Source organism: Saccostrea echinata, unplaced genomic scaffold, assembly GCF_033153115.1.
Source record: "Saccostrea echinata isolate AGI-Se365-2 ecotype Australia unplaced genomic scaffold, CSIRO_AGI_Sech_v1 ptg000022l, whole genome shotgun sequence".
Taxonomy (NCBI): Eukaryota; Metazoa; Mollusca; class Bivalvia; order Ostreida; family Ostreidae; genus Saccostrea; species Saccostrea echinata.
The window spans coordinates 18341089-18362576 of record NW_026889771.1 but is presented as its reverse complement, the minus strand read 5'-3'; the positions used below and the strand labels follow the sequence as shown (position 1 = coordinate 18362576).

Here is a 21488-nt window from a genome sequence, read left to right as displayed (position 1 = left end):
AAAAATATGCCATATGACTTAAAGTTCATCTTTGTTGAATAATTATAAATTAACATGGCCATTCAAATATTTTAAGAGAGAATACACTGAAAATTCTCAGTATTTGAAAAAAATATTATTCAATTTTCTTACCATGCCTTTCTCTACTTTCTCATCTTGTATAAGTTTATCTTCCTTCTCCTTTTTCTCTATTTCTTTTAAAAGATTCTCTGTCTCATCTTCAGCTTCATGTTCATGGCAAAATTCTGATAGTTTTTTCTGAGCAACATATTTCTGGGGTGTAAATGGTTTTGAAGATTTTAAATGTTGCATGCTATCTAAATACAAGTCCTCTTTGACTGGTAATGAAGAATTCAAAATTATTTTTTCTTCTGACCTCTGTCCAGACACAATCATATTCTTTTGTGATCCCTCTACAAACTGCCTAAAATAATGATAATAAAAAAATTCTTATCAAAATATAATTCTTGTGACACAACCTTTCTTTGTTATAAATAACCAATTGAAAATAAGATACCTTTACCCAGCTTTTAAGCATAAAATATTCTATACTGCTCTAATCAAGAAGTAAAAATATTAACCTGCACAATATAAATTCAAGCTAGGATTTCTGGTAACCAGAGTAATAATTTGCAATGTCTTTATTAGTCTCCTTTATACCCTCTGCCTCAATAAACACACACAAAATATTACAGGTAAAGATGGTATTGTTAAGAGCAAATTAATATGATCAATTAATTTAATGTTACTATTCTAAATACCTGATATTGACATCAAACTTTAATGGAAACTTATAAACAAGAGGCTGCTCACCTGAGTCAATATAGCCCTGCTGTTCTTCATCAGCAGATTTTTTTCTATTATATATTCAAATGTAAAACTTTTATCCTTATTGTGACCCAACTCTACCCCAAGATGTCATGATTTTTATAGATGTAGTCTAACCATACCCCCAAGGGTCATGATTTGAACTTGTATCTGCACTCCCTCAAGATACTTATATATCAATATGACTACACATCGCTCTGCTGTTCTTGAGAAGAAGATTTTAAAGAAGTCTTTCCTATACATCCGTATGTTAAACTCTGATAGCACATTGTGGCCCCACCCTACCCCAGAGGATCATGTTTTGAACAAACTTGAACTACACAACCTATGTAAAGCTTTGATCCCTACCCCCAGGTGCCATGTTTTGAATGAAATTGAATCTAAACTTTCTGGGGATGCTTCTATATTCATATAACTAATCATGCATGGCTTTGCTGTTCTTGAAAAAAAGAATTATAAAGATCTCTGCCAACCAACCCGGGGGGGGGGGGGGGGGGGGGGGGGTCATGATTTTAACAAACTTGAACTACACAACCTGAGGATGCTTCCATATATATATGACTAATCATGGCTTTGCTGTTCTTGAGAAGACTTTTAGAACATTTTTTCCTATATATTCCTATGTAAATCTTTGATCCCCCATTGTGCCCCCCCCCCCCCCCCCCCGGGGTCATGATTTGTACAACTTGAATCTACACTACCTGAGGATGATTCATTATCAATATGACAATATGACTAATTGTGGCTTTGTTGTTTTTGAGAAAAAGATTTTTCAAGATTTTTCTATACATGTATATTCCTACGCAGAACTTTGATCCCCCATTGTGGCCCCAACCTACCCCAGGGGGTCATGTTTTGAACAAACTTGAATCTACACTACTTGAGGATGATTCTATATCAGTATGACCAATTGTGGCTTTGTTGTTCTTGAGGAGAAGATTTTTAAAGATTTTTTTCTATATATTTCTATGTAAAACTTTGATCCTCCATTGTGGCCCCACCCTACCCCCGGGGGTCATGATTGGTACAAACTTGAATCTACACTACTTGAGGATGATTCCACATCAATATGACTAATTGTGGCTTTGTTGTTCTTGAGAAGAAGATTTTTAAAGATTTTTTTCTATATATTCCTATGTAAAACTTTGATCCCCCATTGTGGTCCCACCCTACCACCCGGGGTCATGTTTGAACAAACTTGAATCTACACAATGTAATGAAGGTTTCACATAAGTTTCAACTTTTTCAGCCCAGTGGTTCTTGAGAAGAAGATTTTTAAAAGATACCACCAAATTTTCACTAATTCTTAATTATCTCCCCTTGCAAGAGGGAGTGGCCCTTCATTTGAACAAACTTGAATCCCCTTTACCCAAGGATGCTTTGAGGCAAGTTTGGTTGAAATTGGCCCAGTGGTTCTGGAGGAGAAGTCGAACATGTGAAAAGTTTACAGACAGACGGACAGCTAGACAGACGGACGACGGGCAAAATGTGATCAGAAAAGCTCACTTGAGCTTTCAGCTCAGGCAGGTGAGCTAATAATCTAGAACTCAGTTACAATGCATAATATATATCAAGTAGATCACTTTCGCTATGCAGACTAAACAAAACAATTATAAGTGCTTTAAGCAGTATTAATAAACCAATCTCATTCCTTTTCACTCTGGCCTCTCTTGATCTTTGAAGAGCATTTGATAAAATAACTTATTTTTGTTTCATTTTTATTTATCTATTATTGTGATCGGCTTCGGCCGATCAAAGTTGATTCCGTATGAGGCATCCGGCAGATTTAACAATCTGCACACCCATTATGCCCTGCACAACTTTGTTTACTTTGCACTGACAGCTTCATACAAACTTTCAGAACATGTTAAACACTAACGAGCATTATTTTGATGCATTTACCTTGAGAATGAAAACGTTTATTCAGTTACATGGTGAATAAAATTTACATTTTCCTTTACATGCATTAGAATTTCACTCCGAAGTACACTTCCCTTAAGGACAAAGTTTATTCTTTCACTAGTGTTTCAGAAAGCAACAAAATATTCATGTCAAATTGAATTAAGAAATTGGGATGCACATGTATCTTATTCTATTTATAGAATTGTGGACTTTCAGCATATTATCATTTATAAAGAATTTCACCGATTTCAGTGTAGAAGTATTTTGAATTTTACCGTTATGATAATTTTTAAAAAAAGTGCCAGACTCATCACTTAGCCATGACATTATACATGAAATCACATTGCCTCCATCTACATACAGTGATGATCTCTAATTATAGAATGTATCGATTGATTCTGCACAAGACGCATAATTTGTTTAGAGTTTAGCAGGAAACATTTATTCAGCAAATTACGTACAAGGTCATTCAAACTAATTTCTTAGCCCTTTCTTTGCTAGGGATATTCCTGAACATTATTTCTAATCCTGTTAAAAAGAAAAAAAATTGTTTACAAAATTGACTAGGTACATGCATGAATGCTAAAGTTTTATTTCCTTTCAACATTAATTAAGAACTCTGTAAAAATTTTGATAGTTAATTTATCTACAGAGTTACAAAAAAAGGTCCACATTACATATTTCATGTTTTTCCAAAAAATCTTTTTTTAAAGGCAACATAATGTAGTCAAAGTTTTTTTTACATAACAGCAATGCCATATTAAAAATTCTTTTTTCAATTTAAATTTGGTATGTTAAGAAATGTTAATATGACTACCCTTTACATGCATGCAGTCATACTCAGTTGAGAAATAATGTGAAATTAAATACTGTGGAATCATCATTATTTGTGATCTGGAAGATGTACTCAGGAGCAGACAAGGTGATTCCTATATATTCACATATACTGCAAGGTTTAAAAAAAAAAGGGCCCACGAGCTTTGTTAGTCAACCGTCTATCATGAGTTTCTCAGGCTATGTATACTAGATACTTACATAACAATTTTTTTCTTAACCCTTAAACCCCTATGACACCTTTTCATTTTGACAAATTTTTAACATCTAAGATATATACTTATTGGTGTTTTATAAGTAATTTGGATACAACAAAGCAAATTATATTGTCTAACAAGAGGCCAATGGACCACAATGCTCAACTGAGCCACATTGGCCCTGCTTTTCTGCATCAGCCCCTCCCCCCCCCCCCCCCAAACAAATACATATATTCTTCTGCATTTTTTAATTGTGTTTTATTTGCCACATCCTACATACAGGGGCTGTGATTTGAACAAAAATGAATCTACACTACCAGAGGATGCTTCCACACTAATATGATTCATCAAGGATTTTTCTCTTGATCCCACCTCTAAATTTTGAGGTCCATGTTTGCTCTGCTTCAAATTTGTATCATTTCATTGGACTTTCGAGATTGAATACTGTTCGTTATCTTCATATTTCACTTGAAGAGTTTTAAAGATATTTTCCTATATATTCCCTATTGTGACCACACCCTACCCCAAGGGACATAAGTTGAACAATTTACAATCTATATTACCTCAAGATGCTTCCATATAATTTTCAGCTTTTCTGGTCTAGTGGTTCTTGAGAAAAAGACTTTAAACAATTTTCCTATGTAATGCAATGTAAAACTTTGATCCCCTATTGTGGCCCCACCTTCCCCCTGAAGACATTGTTTGAACACGTAAGAATCTACACTACCTCAAAATGCTTCCACATAAGATTCAGCTTTTCTGGTCTGGTGGTTCTTGACAAGACAAATTTTAAAGATTTTTCCTTTGTATTTCAACATTAAAATTTGAGTCCCTATAATTGCGGCCCTATCTGACCCCCATGGGCCATGATTTGAACTATCTAGGCTGTTTCCACATAAGAATCAGCTTTTCTGGTCTAGTGGTTCTTGTGAAGAAGATTTTTAAAGATTTTTCCTACATATATATCAATGTAAAACTTTAATTCCCTATTATGACCCCATCCTACCCCTAGGCCCGGTGTACTGTCCGTGATTATCGTGCTCTAGACACTCATTATAAAACACGTCCGTTTGGTTTAATGCGTTAATTCTAAACTACATAACTCAGCAATTTCACAAACCGCGTTGCTGAGGCTGTCAACATCAATTACTGACTTAATACTAAACATATAGCATTCTGCTGATACAGCACATTCCTATACGTGGGAAACATTAAATCTGAATGAACTATTTAAGATATAGACATTACATCCAGGTCATGATTTGAACAATTTACAACCTACATATTTCAGGATGCTTCCACATAAGTTTCAGCTTTTCTGGTCCAGTGGTTCTTGAGAAGAAAATTTCTAAAGATTTTTCTTATACATGTATTTCAATGCAAAAATTTGATTCCCTTTTAAGGCCCTACTCAACCACCCAGGGCTATGATTTAAACAATTTAGAATCTACACTAACTCAGGATGCTTCCCCATTAGTGTCAGCAATCTTGGTCCATTTGTCTTGAGAAGAATATTTTTAAAGATATTTTCTATATTGGATGTTTCAAAATGGCATCAGTGGATGTGGCCGCTTGAACAAACGGTCTGTGCTCTAAAGCCTGCAAATTCAGGTCTGGAGTTCGTAATTAAGTATGTGATTGTTGTATTTCCACTGTTCGTTGGTCTCTGGTGCTGTTTTTTTTTTACTTTTTTGTGGCAAATCAAGAGAGTTTGCATTCGTTATCAATGATTTCTACAAACCAAGTACTACAGGTGCTCATGAGTTGATTAAACTGTGTTTATTTTGCTAACATTTAAACACAGATGCTTGAGTGTGTTTCAACATACAAGTGTTTATGTGAAAGACTGAAAAACTGTAAAATGCAATAATCAAAACGAAGTAGCAAAACAGAGAGCAATCCAGCCCCCGGGTAATATAAACAAGTGTAGAGTTACAGACACTGTGATGGAAGAAATTCATCATTTGAAAAGTTGTTCAACTAATTGTAGAAAATATTGTGAAGAATGTTGTTATTGATGTTATCGAAGAAAAATAGGAAAAAAAATCAAAAAAGTTATCAAATAAAACTCAACATGCATTACAGAAAGTTATTATGAACAAAATGGCATGATTGAAAAGCTAAACAAAGTATATAGGACATCTTGAAATAGAAGCAGAGGATACAAATTATTTTGCCTATGAGGTTTATGTTACTGCAAATCACAATGAACAGCTTTCTGGGAAAAACACCTTTAAGCTCACTGGTGTTCCCCAAACGCAGGTAGAAAATGTGATCATGGAGGTTGTTTGTCAGGTGACTCTTAGTGGATGTGGGGTGCAGATCCTAGAAAGCGATGTTAAACTTGCAGTCCATAAAATCCTGGGTAAGTCTAATACACCTACACCCATTCTGAATAAGCCAAAATAACACTGCTTAAAGTGCAGTAATGCCATTAAGACTAAGATGAATAGAGAACAATGGCTTTCAGATGATGATACAAAGCTAAATGCTATGCTAATCAAACACCTAAAAAAAAACATCACAGAATTTATAATGCATGGTATTTCAATGGTAGCATCAATGATGAGAAAAAGAACAATAAGCAAAGAGTCAAATTTGATATTCTATATAATGTTGACAAAAAGATAGATGAAAGTGAAAAAAAAACCAGAAAAGAAATTTTCCGGATCTGTCTGCTCCATTCAAGACTCTTTCTACTACAGCTGAAAGGAAAACCAACAAGAGGCCCAATGGCCTTGAATTGCTCTTCAGATAAATTGTACAACTATAATCACTTCTATTTGCAGCTCTTAGTATCAGACACATTTAGATAAAACCTTATATACAATGTTACCTCGCTATATTGCCAACTTTTGTCCAAGACAGATTTTGGCATTAAAGTGAGGGTGGCAATATAACAAGTTCTGTCATAAACTAGAATGCAATGAGCCTAGCTGAAGCCAATCAAAACAAAATGAATACATATTAATTTATTTCAGTTACAATCAAATGTCATGCTTTTGCACATGCATGTGTACATACATGTATATATCGATCAGCACATCTTTCATTTCTTTCGGAAAAAGTCATTAATTTGTTTACAAATTAATTTTGACTAAATTGAAATGAAAATCTGAGGATATTGAAACATGTATGAATTTTCTAATCTTTTGTCATGGTCCAAGAATTTAACAACCTGATAATGGTGTCAGTAGCAGTTGTAGTCTAGCTCTCAGTATAAATTTTTTTTTGAGGTTTATCGTCAATTTTATCTGAATCGGAAGTAGATTATTTCACAATCTTAAGAATTTCTTAATCAGTTAAAATGTTCGGTTAATAAACTCATTAAGCATCGTGACTGATGAATCGAAAGTCAAAAAAATGAATTTTTGCATTTACAGTGGCTTCCATTTTATCGGATAGCGGTTTAACGAATATTTCGGCTATTTCAATATAATATCAGAGCACAAAACCATTTCTTATATATTTATTAATAATTTCACCTGATATTCTGATGAGAAAATACTGGAGTTTCGTTTTATCCGATAAAATTTGGACTATCATAGTGTTTCTTGATAATCAGCACCTTGTTCACACCTCCAACTTCGTATTTGAAGCCTTTGTTTAAACAGTTTCGTTGACACCAATTACCTTGACTGGCTTGAGTACGACAATGAGGGGATTAGTTACGGCTGGATGCACACAGGCACCTTACCTGTGTCAATAGTGGGCATAGTAAATAGATATGTTTTGATTACAGTTGTGGTGATCAGCTTGGGTTCAATGATGCACTTGTTAATTATGACAATTATTTGCAACTTTTTCGGCGTGAAATTTTAATTATTGAACTGATTAGCTTGTGTATGACAATTTGCTTGGATAATGAAATAAGCCTATTCAATCGTTTAACTTGGTCAATTGGCTTAATATTTATTCACTTTTCAGTGCAAAATTTATGGTAAAAATCACAAATGGTCCGTTCTATAAATATACGTCTCAAAATTCATACCATCTTTCTCCACATGGCTCTCAAAATCTCTCTTCAGCAGACAAGTATGAGACTGGTAAACTTACACACAGTATAAAATACGTAACCGTATTAAAGAAACAAATAAAAACGAAACAATTACATATATTTAATATTTTTATTTTTAATTTACAATCTATCCAGGGAAAAATGGTTTACGGTTATTAGTCAAGCATTTAGTCTACTTCCGTTTCCAAGATGGCGACCATTGAAGAAGGAATGTAAACATGTGCTGAAGAAAGATGGCAATAACTATCAAAGAGTGTATTCTATATGTCAATTTATTTGAAAAAAATTTTCATATTAAATTCATAAGTAAGTGAAATAAATTATTTTTAGTAAAGTCTTTTAGTAAACATGTCAAAAGAAAACGAAAGTGCAAGCTTGAAATTTGCTACGATGTATTATCAATACATGTAGCTCTATACATCTATCTTTGGACTCGGTATGGAGCAATCGGCTATTCTAATATTCGGCTATTCGGATAAAACTAGGCTGACAACTTGACTATTCGATAAAATGGGAACCACTGTATTATGGTTAGGTGAATTATCTGTGAAAAGGCCAACATTTTTTTTTCTTTTGGTTTACGATTCCGCCCACCCTAATGAAAATAAAAATAATGTCTGATCCGACATATTTTTCTGGAATTTTCTCAGCTGAACTGGTGGGTTTTAAATTTTATAATGCATCTTAGTCAAATAAGCGCTTAATAATATATGAGACCTTTACAAACATTTAGGTGACCGTAAATAAACACAAATGCAAACCAAAAATGGTGGTTCTGTCATGTAACAAGGTAATTCTCACTGAAAGCAATGACACACACTTAAAGAACTTTTTCTGCATGGAAAAGTGAATAAAATCTTGGATGCATGATCCCTTTCTCCAACTGCAATGTCTCAACTGGCTAAATTCAAACTGTAATATTGGAGAGTGCATGCCCAACCCTGAGTCCCTGACCTAGCAGACACAGATACACCTATAGATACAGACCCTAAAACGTGCTACTACACCACTTGCACAGTTTGGTTCGTTTATTTTTGTGTACCTTACGCTTCTTGCATGGAACGGTACGCTTTGTGAACGGTACGGTTCGCTTTGTGCATGGTACGGTACGCTTCTTGCACTGTACGGTTCGTTTTGTGTACGGTACGGTAAGCTTCTTGCACGGAACGGTTCATTTTGTGAACAGTACACTTTGGTGAACAGTATGTTAATTAAGTGGGCAGAGCCTGTATGCTTTAGTTTATGATTGGCTACTTCATAAAGTCATTTATTTCTTTATTATAATCTCTTTATTTTATATAAATGGAAGGACGGTGTAGCAAGCATTTTTTAATAAGTTGTTTTTAAGTTAAAACTGTTATAAATATTTCCTTTTTTAGCTCACCTGAGCCGAAGGCTCAAGTGAGCTTTTCTGATCACATTTTGTCCGTCGTCCGTCTGTCCGTCCGTCCGTCTGTCTGTCTGTCCGTCTGTAAACTTTTCACATTTTCGACTTCTTCTCAAGAACCACTGGGCCAAATTCAACCAAACTTGCCACAAAGTATCCTTGGGTTAAGGGGATTGAAGTTTGTTCAAATGAAGGGCCATGCTCTCTTTCAAGGGGAGATAATTAGGAATTAGTGAAAAAATAATGGCATCATTTAAAAATCTTCTTCTCAAGAACCACTGGGCCAGGAAAGATGAAACTTATGTGGAAACATCCTCAGGTAGTGTAGATTCAATTTTGTTCAAATCATGACCCCTGGGGGTAGGGTGGGGCCACAATGGGGATCAAAGTTTTACATAGAAATATATAGAAAAATATCTTAAAAAATCTTCTTCTTAAGAACAGCAAAGCCATGATTGGTCATATTTACATGGAAGCATCTTCAGATAGTGTAGATTCAAGTTTGTTCAAATCATGACCCCCGGGGGTCGGGTGGGGCCATAATGGGCGATCAAAGTTTTACATAGAAATATATAGGAAAATATCTTTAAAAATCTGCTTCTTAAGAACAGCAAAGCCATGATTGGTCATATTTATATGGAAGCATCCTCAGGTAGTGTAGATTCAAATTTGTTCAAATCATGACCCCCGGGGGTAGGGTGGGGCCACAATGGGGGATCAAAGTTTTACATAGAAATATTTCAGAAAATATATTTAAAAATCTTCTTCTTAAGAACAGCAAAGCCATGATTGGTCATATTTATATGGAAACATCCTCAGGTAGTGTAGATTCAAGTTTGTACAAATCATGAACCCTGGGGATAGGGTGGGGCCACAATGGGGGATCAAAGTTTTACATAGAAATATATAGGAAAATATCTTTAAAAATCTTCTTCTTAAGAACAGCAAAGCCATGATTGGTCATATTTATTTGGAAGCATCCTCAGGTAGTGTAGATTCAAATTTGTTCAAATCATGACCCCCGGGGGTAGGGTGGGGCCACAATGGGGGATAAAAGTTTTACATAGAAATATACAGGAAAAAATCTTTTTCTCAAGATTAGAAAAGCCATGGTTAGTAAAATTGATATGGAGGAATCCTTGGGTAGTGTAGAATGAAATTTGTTCAAATGAGGGACCCCGGGGGTAGGGTGGGGGCACAATGGGGGATCAAATTTTTACAAATGAATATATGGGAAAAAAATCTTCTACTCAAGAACAACAATGCCATTTGTTATATTGATATGAAAGCATCATCAGGTAGTTTAAAATTCAACCCCCAACCCCACCCTCCCTTCGTTAACTTTTCAATACTAAACTGATTTTTTCCTAGCCAATGTGCTCAGGTGAGCGATGTGGCCCATGGGCCTCTTGTACAGCTGTATATTTGTTATAACATGTACCTAGTCGTCTTAATAAAAGTATCTTTTTTTAATTTACTTTCTGTATGAACTACTTTCAATTTTTAAAATAAAATAATTTTAGTTGCATGTCTATATTTATTTATTATCTTATTTTGTACACCATCACCTTATGGTTCAATAACTTGGAAATAAATCGAACATATCAACAAACACTGTATAACAAGGATGAAAAAAAATATTTTGGTTGCATTGCCACAAAAGGCTTTTCTGTATTTTTTTTTTTTAAATAAGCATACATATGTTTTTTTTCCTTTAAATTTTCCTAATTGAATACTATTATTATTTTAAATATTCACTTATCACACTTTTGAACAAATGAGATTGATTTTATAAATCCTCATGCTTTCATTTCGTCTACCATTCTTTTTACGTTCTTGTCACTGTTGCTTCATTAAACAAGAGGCCCGAAGGCCTTAACGGTCACCTGAGTATAATACAACAATTTAGAGGATCCATAGAGTATAAAATGAACTGAAAGGTGAAGTTTTGTTGCCCAGAAGCAAGAAAAATAGGGTGATCAGGATCAACAAAATAATTAGTCTAGTGTTCATTATCAGTTAATAAATTAGGTTCTGATCTGTTCCCCATTTATCACTAACACCATACAGTATATTAACAAACGTTTTATCAGTGCTTCTGTACTATATTAATTCCTTGTTGAAATCTCTTACATTGGACTCTCTTGGTCTCTGATGAACATTGAATAACACAAGTTATTTTTGTCTCATTTTTATTAGCTCACCTGAGCCAAAGGCTCAAGTGAGCTTTTCTGATCAAAATTTGTCCGTTGTCTGTCAGCGGCGGGGGCGGCGTCGTTGTCATAAACTTTTCACATTTTCATCTTCTTCTCCAGAATACTGGGCCAATTTCAATCAAACTTGGCACAAAGTATCCTTGGGTGAAGGGGATTCAAGTTTGTTCAAATGAAGGGCCATGCCCTCCTCAAAGGGGATATAATTACGAAATAGCAAAAAATTAATAGCGTTATTGAAAAATCTTCTCCTCAAGAACCAAAGGGCCAGGAAAGATGAAACTCATGTGGAATTATTGTCAGGTAGTGTAGATTCAAGTTTGTTAAAATCATGACCCCCGGGAGCAGGGTGGGGCCACAATGGGTGATCAAAGTTTTACATAGGAATATATAGGAAAAATCTTCAAAAATCTTCTTCTCAAGAAGAGCAAAGCTATGATTGGTCATATTTATTTGGAAGCATCTTCAGGTGGTGTAGATTCAAGTTTGTTCAAATCATGACCCCCAGGGGTAGAGTGGGGCCACAATGGACATTTAAAGTTTTACATTGGAATATATAGGAAAAATCTTCAAAAATCTTCTTCTCCAGAAGAGCAAAGCTATGATTGGTCATATTTATATGGAAGCATCCTCAGGTGGTGTAGATTCAAGTTTGTTCAAATCATGACCCCCAGTGGTAGGGTGGGGCCAAAATGGACGATCAAAGTTTAACATAGGTGTACATAGGAAAAATCTTCAAAAATCTTCTTCTCAAGAACAGCAAAGCTACAGTCCCTGAAACGTTCTACTTTCCCATTTTTCCGTTCGCTCACCGTTCGTTCAGCGTGCGTTCACCGTTCGTTCAGCGTGCGTTCACCGTTCGCTCTCCGTTCACAGTTTTGCGTTCACCGTTCACCGTGCGCTCGCGTTCACCGTTCACAAAGCGTTCAGCGTTCACTCTTCGTTCCGTTCACTTTGCGTTCACCTTGCATTCAGCGTTCACCTATCGTTCAGTTTTCATTGCCATTCGGAACTCCCAAGTGAAAGGACTTATCTTTTTGTAGGTAAGGAGTTACAGATTTTTAATTTAATAACTAACATATCGTGTTTGAAGAATCATTATTTCATGGGGTAAAATATCTAAGATATATATTTTTATTATTCTTACTTAACTATTAGGTTATTTATTAAATTACTCTGGAAAATAAATGTTGTTATAAGCACATTGTGTACCTATGTAGAACGATGCTGAAATATTAAATTTAACTAAGGGCAATGTGCAAATACTTCAAGCATTGCAACATTTTGTTGTTTTGTTAAAGACGACAAATCGTTAATGGAGATATAATTATCCAAGTCAAATAATTACGCAGCAAAATTATGAAAATATTTATTTCTAACGCTTTTTTTTATTCAGTTACTACAGAAAATATGATAGAACTAGTTCTGAGAGTTATACATAGTACTGCGGATATCCTGTTAATTGATTTTCTTTGGAGCGAATTAAATTGATATGTTTAAAGGAAATATTTATTTAAAATTTAATGCACTACAGAACTTTCGCTACTATAATACATGTATGTAAAGTCTATAGTTATAGAGAAAAAAAAATTCTTTCTTCACCTTAACTTTATATGTTTGCCATTCGATATGATTACCCCCCCCCCTTTTCCCCTAAATCGGTTACTTAGTCAGTACTGTATTTCCAGAAAATTTTAATTAACCTGTTAAAAAACAGTTAAGGTCTTTTTTAGAACAAAAATTTCAGTCTCAAAACAAACATGCATCTAAAAAAAGTCACAAAACAATAGTAGTTTACAATGTACACGTGTCGGCGGTGGTATTTGAAATTGGCAGAGAAGTATGTTTCAAATTCATGTGTTAATGCCCAATATATTTTATTCATTTATTATTCAAATGTTGGTATCAAATCTAGAAATGATAAAAATAAATGTTATAACTTGTTGGAAATACTCGCACTTCATCTTCTATGTGACGAAACTTTCACACCTGCACAGTGTCGAATGATTTTGATTGACAGGACAAGCACGTGGACTTCGTGTGAACTTGAAGCAGGAAAATAAAAACGAGTAATACTGTCAAACAGATGGATATGATTTGCTGATAAAAAAAAAGTTACTTTCACTGTCTAATATATTTAGAAAAAAATTTCAGAGTTATTGTTTGATATAGGTACAAACATGAAAATTGAATTTATAACAAATAATATGAATATGTATCTTTGTATTATCTTGTCCGAGTATAATCACGGCCATCTACAGATACATGTAGAAGTCTGCTCAATAAATCATCATGAAAAATAGAAATGACACATAATATATTATTGTATTAAAAATTTAAAATACGAGCGTATAAATGCAAAACGTCCACTGACCTTTGTAATTATTTTTTTTTTCATTACTTTACATGAAATCGCCTTGACACGGAGATATATGAATGGATGTTACAATCGCTTTAATTCATTCTATAAGTCAGAAGTTTTCTCTGATTTGTTATCAAATAAGAATAAACATTTTTATTTTCCAACTAAAAAAATATCTTTTATACTTCAGCGTTCGGCAACAATTGCAATGTTTTAATGCGTTAAACATCGTATGATTAAAAACTTAATGTGCATGAATCGTCTTTCTTAGGACAATTTTGGAGAATTTATTTTATTTACTTATTTATTCATTCATTTATTGGTTTACTTATTTATTATTATTATTATTATTTTTTTTTTTGGCACCTGACATTATAATACAATAAAATAGTTTCAATGCAAGGAAAAGATCAGAGACATTCCGAATATATCGTTCATCTTGCGTTCACCGTTCATTCACCGTTCACTTTGCGTTCGCGTTTGCGCTCCGTTCGCGTTCTGCGTTCGCTCACCGTTCACTGTTCACACATCGTTCACCAAGTTGCGTTCAGCGTTCACACATCGTTCACTCACCGTTCGCTCTGCGTTCGTTCAGCGTTCGTTCACCGTTCGTTCAGCGTTCGCTCACCGTTCAAGTGGGAAAGTAGAACGTTTCAGGGACTGTATGATTGGACATATTTATGTGAAAGCATCCTCAGGTGGTGTAGATTCAAGTTTGTTCAAATCATGACCCCCGGGGGTAGGGTGGGGCCACAATGAAAGATCAAAGTTTTACATAGGAATATATAGGAAAAATCCTCTCAAGAACAGCAATGCCACGGTTTGTCATACTTATATGAAAGCATCCTCAGATAGTGTAGATTCAAGTTTGTTTAAATCATGACCTCCAGGGGTAGGGTGGGGTCACAATTACAGTTCAAACTTGTAGAGAAAAAAGTCACAGTTAGTCAAAAAATTATGTAAGCATCCTTAGTGTAGATTTAATTTTGTTCAAATCACAACCCCCCACTCCCTTTCAGGGGTAGGTTGGGACCACTTATGCATTTAAGCTTTTCAATACTAAACTGATTTTTCCTTTTTTCCTAGCCACAGTGCTCAGGTGAGTTATGTGGCCCCTGGGCCTCTTGTTTATCTATTACTTACAAGTCTACCTGATCATAAAAACTATGAAAGTACTTTTTGCATTATACAATAAAAATTTTTGCATAATTCTCTTATTCTATTAACCTTTCAAGTACATTATTTACAGTGACTAATTATCAAAAGCAAATGGCAAAGGGGAATAACTCCTCTCAGTAGCATACAAATTAATAGAGCCCTGGCCAGGACCAGAACACTTGACAAAATGGTCCAGATGTTCAAAAATCTTTAATAAATCTTTTACTCTTTTTGCCTCTGATATGCCCAGGTCCAGAGAAGATTTTCAAAGAAATTATGCATTTTTATTACTACAGATTCACTATATTATCAATAGAGCCCCCCCCCCCTCCCCCCCCAAGAAACACCAGAGCCTCTCACCCTGGGACCAGTGCTCATCATACATGTAAGTAATCACTTTGTTTATCTGATTAACACTAAGGAGCAGACAGGTTTTTTTAACAGAATAAATGCATTTTCACTATGTAATCAATAGAGCTCTGCCCTAACTTCAGAACCCCTGACCCTGGGGCCATGAAATTCACAATTTTGGAAGAGGCACTTTTGCTCATTATAACTATGTACTTACTTAGTTTATTTAATACCCAGGAACAGAGAAGATTTTCAAAGAATTAATGCATTTTCACAATATAATCAATAGAGCCCCCCCCCCCCTTTATCAGAACCCTTGACCCTGGGGCCATGAAAATCACAATTTTGGAAGAGGCAATCTTGAGTATCATAAAAATGTACTTAGTTTGTTTAAATAATACCCAGGAGTAGAGAAGATTTTCAAAGAAATAATGCACTTTCACTATATGATCTATATAGCCCCAACCTAGCACCAGAACCCCTGACCCTGGGGCTATGAATTTCACAATTTTGGTAGAGTCGCTCTTGCTTAACATAACTATGTATTTTAATTTGTTTAAATAATACCCAGGAGTAGAGAAGAAGATTTTCAAAAAAATAATGCACTTTCACTATATGATCTATATAGCCCCACCCTAGCACCAGAACCCCTGACCCTGGGGCTATGAATTTCACAATTTTGGTAGAGTCACTCTTGCTTATCATAACTATGTATTTAATTTGTTTCAATAATACCCAGGATACCCAAGATTTTCAAAGAATTAATGCACTTTCACAATATAATCAATAGAGCCCCGCCCTAACACCAGAACCCTGACCCTGGGGCCATGAAATTCACAATTTTGGAAGAGGCACTCTTGCTCTTCATAACTATGTACTTAGTTTATTTGATACCCAGGAACAGAGAAGAAAATTTTCAAAAGAATAATGCACTTTCACTATAAGATCTATATAGACCCGCCCTAACACCAGAACCCCTGACCCTGGGGCCATGAAATTCATCATTTTAGAAGAGGCACTCTTGCTGATTATAACTATATAATTAGTTAGTTTATTTGACACCCAGGAGCAGAGAAGAAGCTTTTCAAAGAATTAATGCATTTTCACTATATAATTCAATAGAGCCCCCCCCCCCTTTTCACCAGAACACCTGACCCTGGGGTCAGGAAATTCACAATTTTGTAAAAGGCACTCTTGCTCATCATAACTATGTACTTAGTTACTTTATTTAATACCCAGGAGCAGAGAAGAAGATTTTCAAAGAATTAATGCATTTTCACAATATAATCAATAGAGCCCCGCCCTAACACCAGAACCCCTGACCCTGGGGCCATGAAATACACAATTTTGGAAGAGGCACTCTTGCTCATCATAACTATGTACTTAGTTAGTTTATTTGATACCCAGGAGCAGAGAAGAAGATTTTCATAATAATAATGCACTTTCACTATATGATCTATATAGCCCCGCCCTAGCAGCAGAACCCCTGACCCTGGGGCCATGAATTTCAAAATTTTGGTAGAGGGCTCAATGCTCATTACAATCATACCAACAGTTTGACTGCTTGATGTCCAGGAGTAAAGAAGAAGATTTTTAAAGATTGCATTAATTTTGGTGGCTTTAGCCCCACCCCTCAGGCCCGGGGGGGGGGGGGGGAGCAGGGACCATGAAATTCACAATTTTTGTTCCCCTTCACCCATAGATGTTTTATGCCAAATTTGGTTGAAATTGGTTAAGCGGTTTCAGAGAAGAAGCTAAAAATGTTCAAATGTTAACGCACATCGCACGACGAAGAACGAAAACGGATAGCAATAGGTCATATGATATATTGAACCCCGCGATATTTTGAACCTGGGTTCAAAATATCACTGCAAAATATTGAACCCCCCTATAAAATATTGATCCCGAGGTTCAAAATATTATGGCCATAATATTTTGAACCCGGGGTTCAATATATTATAGCCTAATGGCCATAATATTTTGAACCCGGGGTTCAATAAATTATAGCCTTAGGGCCATAATATTTTGAACCCCTGGTTCAATATATTATAGCCTTGTGGCCATATTTTGAACCCTGGGGTCATTATATTATAGCCTTATGGCCATAATATTTTGAACCCCATTAAAGACATTCTCTGTTTAAAGCATAGGGGTTCCTAAGATTTTTAAATTTTTTTTTGGTAGGTTGGGGTGGAGGTTTAAGATAGGATTTATGGCTGTAAAATGTTGTACCCCCTATTAGACATATATGTGTATAGGAGGGTGTTTAAAAATTATTGACCTAAAAATAATTTTTGAATGGTAAGAGGGGGTTCAAGATATGGCAGTGAAATGTTCAACCCCACAACATTTTATAAAGGGTAGAAAATATTATGGCTGAGAAGTATTGAACCTCCATTTAAAGACTACTATGGAAAAGGAAGTGAAAGTATCTAACATCTGTCTCACACACACTAACTTTGATTTCATAAATGGAAATACCTAATGAAGTGAGAGTAGAATAATATAATCAAAATATTGAAGTCTGAAACTGCCACCAGGAAATTAAAAATAATTGTCTTTTTTAATTTATTATTTTTTTTTTTTTGTATAATTTACAATTTGAAAAAAGAAAATTCAAGGAGCAATGTAGTATCTCTCCATTGAGGAGGTAACAGGGATATAGTACCTGCATGTGTATTGTGTGTACACAGGGAGGTGTCATTGGATGTCAACAATACCCACTGTCTATTGTTTCCCCTTCATGGTTTCTATATTATTTTATTCAATACAGTGTTTAGAAAGTGTAAAAAATTGGGTAGCCCAGTTTGAGGGGTGTTTAGCTTACATACATCATTTTGGTGTTAAAATCGAGCTAATCAAAGCAAATGCAATCATTTACGATTTCCTCGGTAGTCCACCAGACAGACGAGAATGACCAGTCAACACAAAGGGCTAGATTCAATAGTTCATCCCATAGAGTGTAACTGGAATATTTGGTGTTTTATGAAGGGAGTGAGCAACATTAAACAGAAATGTGACCTAAGGAAGTCTAATTGGGGAACAATATTTACCAGCCATATTATTTTGAACCCCTCTTTTTGGCCACTGAAGTAAAAAAAGGGAAGGGGGTGTCAGAATTCTGCAATTATAAAATCTTGAACCCCCACCCACTTCATGAAAAATTAAAATGTAAGAGGGAAGGTCAATATTTTGAAGCCATTGTATCTTGAAAAGTTTCCATGAACCTTTAAGTGGGGTCAATATTTTACAGCCATGATATTTAAAACCCAACTCCTCAAAAGTGTAACAGAAATTCAATATTTTTGCAATCATGATGACTTGAAATTATTACACTCCCCCATGAAAAAAACCCCCCCCCACACACATACAATAGGGTCCTCAATATTTTATGATAATATCTTGAACCCCTTCTCTTTACTGTTCAATCGATATACCCCAACCCCACAATTAATCTTCAGGGTGAGGTTGTTTTTAACAGCCATATTATTTTATTCCAGATTTTGAGAACTCTTACGGGGTTGAATATTTCACAAACACTATTCTGCTGAACCCCAAAAGACAAAAATCCAGAGGGCCATCAATATTTTATGGTCATGATATCTTGAACCCCCTCCCTTTCTAAACAAGCATAATACCATAATACCTTAAAACTCCCTCTTCCTGACCACTAAATTGTAATGGGGGACAGTACTTTGCAACTATAATATTTTGACCCCCCCTCTTAAATTAAAATTTTTGGGGAATCAATATTTTGTGGTCATAATATATTGAACCCCCTCTTTCAACTGAAGAAGACTACATGGGGACACCACTTATTTCCCCAAATAAAATAGACATTGTGTGGGTTAATATTTTGCCACATTAATATCTTGACCCCCTGCCCCTTTAAATTTAAAAAGGTAGGGGAATCAATATTTTATGGTCATAATATCTTGAATCCCCTCCCATGTTTAACAAGCATTTTGACTCCCCTCCCCCTGGCTGTCAATATTTTGCTTCCATAGTACCTTGAACCCCCCTCTTAAATTAACAAGAGGCCCAAGGGCCTTAATGGTCACCTGAGTATAATACAACAATTTAGAGGATCCATAGAGTATAAAATGAACTGAAAGGTGAAGCTTTGTTGCCCAAAAGCAAGAAAATATGGTGATCAGGATCAACAAAATAATAAGTCTAGTATTCATGAACAGTTCATAAATTAGGTTCTAATCTGTTCCCCATTTAATATCACTCTCACCATACAGTATATTAACAAACTATAAGTGCTTCTGTACTATTTTAATTCCTTGTTGAAATCTCTTACATTGCATGGCCTCACTTGGTTCATCAGATGAACATTTAATGAGACAAGTTATTTTTGTCTCATTTTTATTTATCTATTACTTACAAGTCTACCTGATCATTAAAACTATGAAAGTACTTTTTGTATTATACAATAAAAATTCTTGCATAATTCTCTTATTCTATTAACCTTTCAAGTACATTACTTACAGTGATTAATTATCAAAAGTAAATGGCAAAGGGGAATAACTCCTCTCAGTAGAATACAAATTAATAGAGCCCTGGCCAGGATCAGAACACTTGTCATGACCAAATGGTCAAGATGTTCAAAATTCTGGTAAAAATACCCTTCTTTATTAAAACTTTTACTCTTTTTGCCTCTGATATGCCCAAGTGCAGAGAAGATTCTTAAAGAAATAATGTATTTTTACTACAGATTCACTATTTTATCAATAGAGCCCCCCCCCCCATCCCCACCGAGAAACACCAGAGCCTCTCACCCTGGGATCAGAAGTTTGCTCATCATAAGTAATCACTTTGTTTATCTGTTTAACACTAAGGAGCAGACAGGATTATTTAATAGAATTAATGCATTTTCACTATATTATCAAGAGCCCCACCCTTACACCAGCACATCTGATCTAGGGATCATGCAATTCACTACTCTGTAAGAAGCATTCTTGCTCATCATAACTATATACTTAGCTTCTTTGCTTTTTAACCAGAAGCAGAAAAGAATATTTTCAAAGAAATTTTGCTCTTTCACTATATAATCAATAGAGCCCCCCCCCCCACCTTTTCACCAGAACCCTTGACCCTGGGGCCATGAAATTAACAATTTTGGAAGAGGCATCCTTGCATAACATAACAATGTACTTAGTTTGTTTAAATAATACCCAGGAGCAGAGAAGAAGATTTTCAAAGAAATAATTCACCTTCACTATAAGATCTATATAGCCCCATCCTAGCACCAGAACCCCTGACCCTGGGGCCATAAATTTCACAATTTTGGAAGAGGCATCCTTGCTTATCATAACAATGTACTTAATTTGTTTAAATAATACCCAGGAGCAGAGAAGAAGATTTTTAAAGCATTAATGCATTTTCACAATATAATAAATAGAGCCCTGTCCTAACATCAGAACCCCTGATCCAGGGGCCATGAAATTCACAATTTTGGAAGAGGCATCCTTGCTTATCATAATGAAATATATTATGGAGATAACGAACAGTATTCAAGTTCAAAAGTCCATTAAATGATACAATTTTAAATTGAGCAGAGCAAACATGGGTCTCCAAACATCAGAGGTGGGATCAGGTGCCATGGAGGAGTGAGCTTCCCATGCCAACTGGTTACATCCGCCGTGTGCTCCTTGACATGATCGGGAAATAATGGAAAAATCTGTCAACCATGAATTTCACAATTTTGGTAGAGGGCTCAATGCTTATTACAATCATGCCAACAGTTTGACTGCTTGATGTCCAGGAGTAAAGAAGATTTTTAGAGATTGCATTAATTTAGGTGGTTTTTACCCCACCCCTTAAGCCCCTGGGGGGCAGGGACCATGACATTCACAAATTTTGTTCCCCTTCACACATAGGTGCCATATGCTAAAACTGGCTGAAATTGGTTGAGTGGTTTCTGAGAGAAGAAGCTAAAAATGTTCAAATGTTAAAACACGACGACAGATGAAAACAGATAGCAATAGGTCACCTGAGTGACTCAGGTGACCTAAAAATGTATGGGAATCAATATTTTATCTTCATAATAATATTGACCCCCCACCTGCATTTAACAAGCATGATATTTTTAAACCTCCAACTTTTCTTACCACCTGTGATGGGGGTTAATATTTTGTCAACCTAATATTTTGACCCCCCCCAACTTCGTTATGAATTTTGAAAAGTAACCACAATATCTTTAACCCCCTCCCACTTTAAATTTATAGGGTAG

General features: G+C 35.3%; 1 protein-coding gene across 4 annotated transcripts in view; it reads right to left on the bottom strand.

Annotated features, from left to right (window-relative positions):
• Positions 1 to 21488, bottom strand: part of LOC133190567 (multidrug resistance-associated protein 1-like) — a 962792-nt gene that overhangs the window by 430070 nt on the left and 511234 nt on the right. For all 4 annotated transcript variants that reach the window (XM_061326266.1, XM_061326267.1, XM_061326268.1 and 1 more), the window contains one exon: positions 133 to 424. In XM_061326266.1, coding sequence (XP_061182250.1) covers positions 133 to 424 — 292 coding nt within the window. The remainder of the gene's footprint in view (positions 1 to 132; positions 425 to 21488) is intronic.